The 7,719-nt window shown below is 45.3% G+C and overlaps 1 protein-coding gene across 1 annotated transcript in view; it reads left to right on the top strand.

Moving 5' to 3' along the window:
• Positions 1-641: 641 nt before the first annotated feature.
• Znf3 (zinc finger protein 3) overlaps positions 642-7,719 on the top strand; it is a 12,065-nt gene continuing 4,987 nt past the window's right edge. The window contains exons 1-4 of the mRNA XM_021161908.2: positions 642-748; positions 3,803-3,927; positions 5,443-5,534; positions 6,009-6,135. Coding sequence (XP_021017567.1) covers positions 3,873-3,927; positions 5,443-5,534; positions 6,009-6,135 — 274 coding nt within the window. The 5' untranslated portion in view covers positions 642-748; positions 3,803-3,872. The remainder of the gene's footprint in view (positions 749-3,802; positions 3,928-5,442; positions 5,535-6,008; positions 6,136-7,719) is intronic.

The following is a 7,719-nucleotide window of genomic DNA, read 5'->3' as shown; positions in this document are numbered from 1 at the left end:
CGAGGCCAGCCTGGTCTACAAAGTGAGTTCCAGGACAGCCAGAGCTATAAGGAGAAACCCTGTCTCGAAAAACCAAAAAAAAAAAAAAAAAAGAAGTTTTGAAATAAAATATTTTCTTAATTAGTGAAAATGTTGTTCAAAATAATTAAAGAAAGATTCATGAGTAAAAACAAAACAAAACAAAACAACCAAAAAACAAAACCCATGGTGCTCTGTTATTTTTTGTTTTGTTTTGTATCATTGGTCAGGCTGGCCTCACAGAGATCTGCCTGACTCTGCTTCCCCAGTGCTGGGATTAAAGGCGTGCGCCATCACGACCAGCCAATGGTGCACATTTATATTAAGGGATTCTTCAAGTTTCATATATTTGCTATGGAGGTTTGGGTGATGGTGTACTCTCTCTGCCTCAGAGCCACTAGAACTTGTGCCCTGAATTTCCTGGACCTCCAACTTCTTCTTCAGCCTACGCATCGTCCCTTCCCAACCTGGCCAGCATGTGGCGCAGTCTGGTGCGCTTGTTTTCCCAGCACGAGTCAGCGTACCATCGAGAGATGAAGACCTCCCATTTTCCTAGACAGAGCAAGTGGGCATTTGTTGTCCTGGGTGGTGAGAAAGGACGACCCGGAAACGATATGGGGAGGGGCAGTTTCCGTTCTTTGTTCTGTTCTCCGTTGTGTGGGTCTGTGACAGGGTCCAACAGGACCTGTTTCGTGTCCGGCCCCCTAAGTCTTACGTCCCTGTCCCCAGGGTGAGTGGGGCCATCTCCCGGACTCGCGGTGAGGTGGAAGTTGTGGTCGCCGGGGAAGGGGGTTGGTGTTCACACGTCCGCGGCCCGCCGGGGTTCTGGGCCCACCTTCCTCCCGCAGTCGCTGTCCAGCTCCGCAACCCTAGCTGCAGGCGCGCAGCGTGAACCCGGGTGTCGCGTAATGGGACTCCGGGTCTGCTTTTTGTGTCTCTTACCGTCCCCAGCCCCAGTGTTTAAGATTCCTAGCGTCGCTACGGAGGTCTCCCTCTCTTTAAAACAACTGATGACAGATTGCCACCCTAACTTGGTACTCTCAGCACACCGATTTCTGTGTGAGGGCAGGAGAAGGAAGTTTTTCCTTAATTGAATCGGAAAACCAGACAGTAGTTTCTGGGTCGCAGTGAGAACTAGGGCTTGGGAGGAGGTGCGAACTCGGGTCCTCGGTAACCTCACCAAGATCTCATGTCCTATGGCTATAGTTTTTTTTTTTTTTTTACTGACTGATACCCTTTCGTGGACATGCTGGAGCCGGTTCATTAGCTGGCTAAGACATTGAGAAACTAGTTGAACACAGAGAACCTTAGGTCCATTTCAGCTCTCTAGGGTGTACTGAAAAGACAGTATGTGATGGTCTTTGCTGGTAGTTCCTAGCACATTTACCCTCCATACTTCTTAAGTATCTATATTAGACATAAACTGAACCCGATTTCCCCATTTTGACCCCTTAATCATACAGCACTGGTAGAACCTAAAACAGAAATTCTCAACCTTTTAATGCAGTTTCTCATGTGGTGACCCCCCAACCGTAAAGTTATTATTGTCACTACTTCATAACTGTATTTTTTTTGCTACTGATATGAACAGTAATATAAATATCTGTGTTTTCCAATAGTCTTAGGTAACCCCTCTGAAAGGGTCATTCAACTTCCAAAGGGGTCACGACCTACAAGTTTGAGAAACAGTGACCTAATGTGAATTTCCAGGAATTAGCCAGATTGGCTTGCTCACATCCAATCCCAGCACAGAGGCAAATGAAGCAGGGCCAACTTGTACTATACAGTGAATTCCAGGCTAGTCTGGGCTATAGTCTGATTCTTACCCAATAAAGACCAAACCAAACAAACAAAAACCTCAGAACTGCACAAAAGGTGCTAAGTTTCCAGTCATTGCTACCTTAATCTTATAGTGAGTTACTCCAAAGAAAGAGGAAAGGATCCAGGAGGCGAGGCCTTTCTTGACCTGTGCTTACAGCCAGGTGGTCTTTTTTGGTTCACACAGCTTGAGAGAGTAGGGTTAACAACAGGGCAAGGAGCTGGGCGTGATGGTGCACACCTTTAATCCCAGCACTCGGGAGACAGAGGCAGGCGGATTTCTGAGTTTGAGGCCAGCCTGGTCTACAAAGTGAGTTCCAGGACGGCCAGGGCTATACAGAGAAACTCTGTCTCCAAAAAACCCCCCCCCCCCCCCCCAAAAAAAAAAAAAATCAACAGGGCAAGGGAAAGGCCCTGCCCACACCTGGATGGTTTTACTCTGTAGTTTGTTGTTTTTGAGACAGCTCTCTCTCCCCGTAGCCCTGGCTGTCCTTGAACTCTCTATGCACACTAGAGTTGGCCTCCAACTTACTGCTGCCTCTGCCTCCCGAGTGCTGAGGTTAAAGGTGTGCAGCACTACCACCCAGCAAAATATTTTTTTTTTTTTTTTTTTTTTTGGTTTTTCGAGACAGGGTTTCTCTGTATAGCTCTGGCTGTCCTGGAACTCACTTTGTAGACCAGGCTGGCCTCGAACTCAGAAATCCACCTGCCTCTGCCTCCCAAGTGCTGGGATTAAAGGTGTGCGCCACCACCGCCCGGCTCCAGCAAAATATTTTAACGGTATACTTTTTTAAAAATTTTATTTATTTTTTTAAATTGTAAATGTATAGGTGAATTGCCTGCATGCATGTCTGTCCACCACTTGCATGCTGTGCCTGGTGCCTGAGAGGCCAGAAGAGAATATCACGTGGTTGCTGGGAATGAAACTTTGTTCCTCTGGAAGTACAGCCAATACTCCAGACCACTGAGCCATGTCTGTCTCCAGTCCTTTTGCATAACCTTTTTTGTTGTTGTTGTTGTTTGTTTGTTGTTTTTGTTTTTTGAGACAAGAGTTTCTGTAATAGTCTGGCTAGCTGACCTTTAAAGGGAAATAATTTTGTTGTTTTTGTCCCTTTTGAGATGAGGTCTCATACTCACCTCAGCTTGTCCCATTTTTATTTTTATTTATTTTGTGTATGGGTGTTTTGCCTGTGTATATATCTGTGTCCCATGTGCATGTAGTGTCCCCATAGGACAAAAAAGGGCATCAAATCCCCTGAGACTGGAGTTGCAGAAAGCTGTGAGGTACCAATGTGAATGATGAGATTCAAACTTTGGGTCCTCTGGAAGGGCAGCCAGTGCTCTGAACCACTGAGCATCACTCCAGCCCCTTGTGTGTTTTGTGAGGCAGGAGCTCATATAGAGCTAGAGGAAGCACATCTGGGGTTAGATTTTTTTTTTTTTTTTTTGTCTTTTGTCTTAAGATACGGTTTCTTTTTAGAATTAGAACTTAAGCTCCAGGTGTTGTAAGTTGCAATGTAGGTGCTAGGAATTGAACCTGGGTCTCCAGGAAGGGCACCAAGTATTCTTAACCACCGAGACACCCATCCCTCGAGTCCCAAGGCAAAGTTTCTTATAGCATAGGTTGGCTTTGATCTGATCCTCCTGCCCACCTCCCTAGTACTGGGATTACAGGTGTAAGACACCATACTGGGCTCTGGGTCAGTCATTTCATCCTGTGGAGTGATAGCCACCTCATTGTTAACACATTTTACTCAAAGTGTTGTGTGGGTGGAGAAGATTTGGAAGTCTGGATTTCTTGTATGGTCTCGTCTTATTACCGGGAGGAAGTGCCATTATTCACGGGGATCTAAAAGAGTCGTCCCACGTGTTTCTTTTCGCTGTCCCTGGGTATGGAAGTGCAGGGCCCTCTTTATGAAATCAGGAGGCATTTTTAAAACTCAGTTTTCATCTCTTGCTTCTGCAGTCCTTCAAAACCTGCTGCTTGCTGAGTCTACAGCTAGCCGACCAGTGACCAGAGCATTTCTCCCTCGCCCATGGAAACCCAGGCAGACCATGCATCTCAGGGACCTCTGCCCCTGTTAGAGAGCGGTAAGGCATGGGACCAGGGGCGGGGCATTCTCATCTCTTCCCGTCGTTTACTTGTTTGTGTTTTGTTTTCCTTTGAGCCAGGGTCTCACTTTGTTGCCATGGCTGGCCAGAGACTCATTATATACACTAGGATGATCTGAATGTCAAAGAGACCTGCCTGCTGTGTATCCTGAGTGCTAGGATTAAAGGTGTGGGCCAGCACACTTGGTTTGCTTGTTTGATTTTTGAGACAGAAGCTCACTATATAGCCCAGGCTGGCCTTGAGTTTTCCAGGTCTTTGACTTGTGCCTGGAGTGTTGGGCTTAAACTGATGCGTTTTATTACATTTTCATACCTCTTTTTTTTTTTAGCATTAAAAGGTTGTGGAGTTGGAGCGATGGCTCACTGGGTAAAAGGTCTTGCCACAGAAGCTTGAGGCCAGGAGCTTGAATCCCCAGAACCTACATTAAAGTCGGACATTTATTTAGTAAGAATGTCGTCCTAGCATTCCTGTGGGGAGATGGGAGCTACAGATAGGAGGGCTTTCAGAAGTTCATAGGCCAGCTAGCATGGAATACATAGCAGAAAACCCACAAAGATCCCCTGTCTCAAATAAAGTAGAAGGCAAGGACTGACACCTGAGATTGTCCTCTGACCTCCACATGTCATGTGTGCATCCACACTCACACAGAGAAAAAAAATTCCCCAAACATTAGAGAGGTTTGTGGGAGATAGGACTTACTAGGTATGGAATCCAGGGCCATACATAAGCTAGGTAAGTGCTTAGCTCTGAGCTACAGCCTCAGGGTTCAATCGTAATGTCTGTTGATCCTATGTTTCCTAGGAAAAAGCTCTTAAAGCCCTTTTCATTTTTCTTTTTCTTTTCTTTCTTTCTTTCTTTTTTTTTTTTTTGAGACAGGGTTTCTCTGTAGACTAGGTTGGCCTTGAACTCAGAAATCCGCCTGCCTCTGCCTCCCAAGTGCTGGGATTAAAGGCATGCGCCACCACTGCCTGGCTCTTAGAGTCCTTTTCATCAGATCTGGTTATATGTAGTGGGTTAGACCCTAAGAGACAAACACCAAACTTACGGCTGATGAAGAAAGGTATGTGATCAAGTTCAGAGCTAGGAAATATTTCTATTGTGTAGATAAAAATTTGATCTGCAGATGACAAAAGAGGAGTGGGTGTTGTGTTTTCTGTCAGAGCTTGAGGGAAGCTGCTCACCTTTCTTTGCTTAAGAATCCCATAAAAGACTTTGCGGTGATGGAAGGGAAATGACAATATAACTGGTTCCTGGCCCAGTTTGAAGAAAGGGCATGAATAGTCACAGGAGCCGTTAGTGGAGTTCAGCGGTAGAACACTTGCTCGCATGCACAAAGCTGTGGGTTTGATCCCTAGACCCACCAAGAATTTAAAAAAGAAAAAAATATGGCACTCATGAAAGGAAAGACTGGGTGGTTTGGTGGATTTTTGAGACATGTGACCATGGGTCAGAAAGCAGGTAGATTGATTCCTAGCCCTGATATTGTCCTTCAGCTCTTTCTTCTTCAAAAGTCCCTTCCTTTCCTGACAAGGACAGTCTGGGGGACAAGATGTTGGCTGCTGCGCTTCTAAAGGCCAAGTCTCAGGTAAGCCATGGTTCCCTTCATTCTTTTCCTTTTCCTTTTGATGTCTCATTCAGTGCCCTAAATTCTAATTCTGTCCATCTAGACCACAGATCTGGGGGCACTGAGATGATGTAGTGCATAAAGGTGTCTGCTGCCATCCTGCGAATCTGAGTTCAATCCCTAGTAGCCACATGTTAGAGAGAACTGACTGTCTCAGGTTGGCCTCTAACCTCCATGTGTGTACAGTAATGCCCCTTCCCCAAATAAATAAATGTTAATAAAGAAAATTACTTCCGTTGTGAACTCTTGGAAGGCAGTTATGTCCATCACTATCCCTTCAGTGCTGCACCTTGTTGTGGATGTTCACGCTGGCATTGCTGCAACCTCTGCCCACATCCCAAAGAGGTATTATCAGCCCCATCCTGGCTGCTATTTGGTCTTTCCAGTCCAGACCCTTGCCCTGAAGTTGCATGTCTGGCCATGTGACTGTTTCAGGAGTTGGTGACATTTGAGGATGTAGCTGTGTACTTCATCTGGAAAGAGTGGAAGCGGTTGGAACCTGCACAGAGGGACCTCTACAGAGATGTGATGCTGGAGAATTATGGGAATGTGTTCTCACTGGGTAAGGACATGGACTTCTCAACAGAACCTGCTATCTCTTGGCTACGGGCTTGGCTAGTGGCAGTGCAGTCTTAGAAAACTCTAATGCTGCCCAAAAGAGATGGCACTTTCTGCTCTTGCAGAAGACCCAAGTTCAGTTTCTGTTACTCACATGGAGACTGAAAATTGTTTATAACTCCATTTCAGGGGATCTGAAGCAATCTTCTGGGCTTCCAAGGGCAATAAACATACAATTGGTACATACATACACACATACATACATACATACATGTAGGCAAAGAATCATATACATTAAAAATAAATTTAAAAGCAAACGAGCAGTGGTAAGAATAACTCTCATTTATAGGATACTTTTGTAGTGTATTCGGAAGTCTCACGGATGCCTTGCATTTCCTCCTCACAGTGACTCCATGGTTGGGGAGATGAGTATTGTCCTCACTTTATAGGTATGCATAAGCAGGCCTGGAGAGGTAGCTCAGTGGTTAGGAACACTAGCTGATCTTCTGAAGAGCTCACAACCTTCTATAGCCCTAGTTCCTGGAAATTTGATGCCCTCTTCTAGCCTCTATAGACACTAAGCATACACTAAGCATACATGTGATACACAAACATACATGCAGGCAAAACACTCATATATGGAAAAAATAAAAAGACCATTAGAAGCCAGCCGGGTGTGGTAGCATAAACTTCTCAGCAATTGAGAAGTAGAGGCAGGTGGACCAACTGTTGTATGTTCACCACATAATGGCTTTGAGACCACCCTGGGCTACATGAGACCCTGCCTCAAACAAGCAAGCAAGCAAGCAATGAACTTAGATACTTTTTGCATGATGATAGAGCTGGTGAATGGCAAAGCTTGAGCTCCAGTGGTTTTTCCTGTTATTTATGTCTATATATGCATGTATGCATGTATGTATGTATGTATTCACTTATTTGAGACAGGGTTTTACACTGCACCCTAGGCTAGCCTGGAACTTATTCAGTAGTCCAGGATGACCTTTAATTGTGTAATCCTTCCACACCAGCTACTCTAGCACTGGGATTATAGGTGTGAGCCATCTGGCTGAGCCCCATTCAATTAACACCAAACCTGGTGCTTTAGCCCTGTATTTTCATGACTTAACATGTCACAAACAGACTTCTAAAGGATCAGTATGTTGGGGTTTTTGAAGATGTAAGGTAGTGCTCCATGTCTAGGTGGACATGGTAGAGCTCTCTATGCCTCTGTTTTTCTGTTAGATTACCCCAAGGACCTACTCTTTTGTTTAGTAGCTTATGTACCCCTAGTAGAAATGGATTGTTTGGTGCTGGGAATCAAACCTGGGTCCTTGCAAGGGCAACAAGTGCTTTAACCTGTGAGCCAACTCTTTAGCTCCTCTCACCTGATTTTTGTTCCCACTGTCTGAGTCAGGGTTTCTATTCCTGCACAAACATCATGACCAAGAAGCAAGTGGGGGAGGAAAGGGTTTATTCAGCTTACACTTCCATACTGCTGTTCATCACCAAGGAAGTCAGGACTGGAACTCAAGCAGGTCAGAAAGCAGGAGCTGATGCAGAGGCCATGGAGGGATGTTCCTTACTGGCT

Source organism: Mus caroli, chromosome 5 (assembly GCF_900094665.2).
Source record: "Mus caroli chromosome 5, CAROLI_EIJ_v1.1, whole genome shotgun sequence".
NCBI classification, from domain to species: Eukaryota; Metazoa; Chordata; class Mammalia; order Rodentia; family Muridae; genus Mus; species Mus caroli.
The sequence above is the reverse complement of the archived record's forward strand: the minus strand, read 5'-3'. Positions and strand labels throughout refer to the sequence as shown.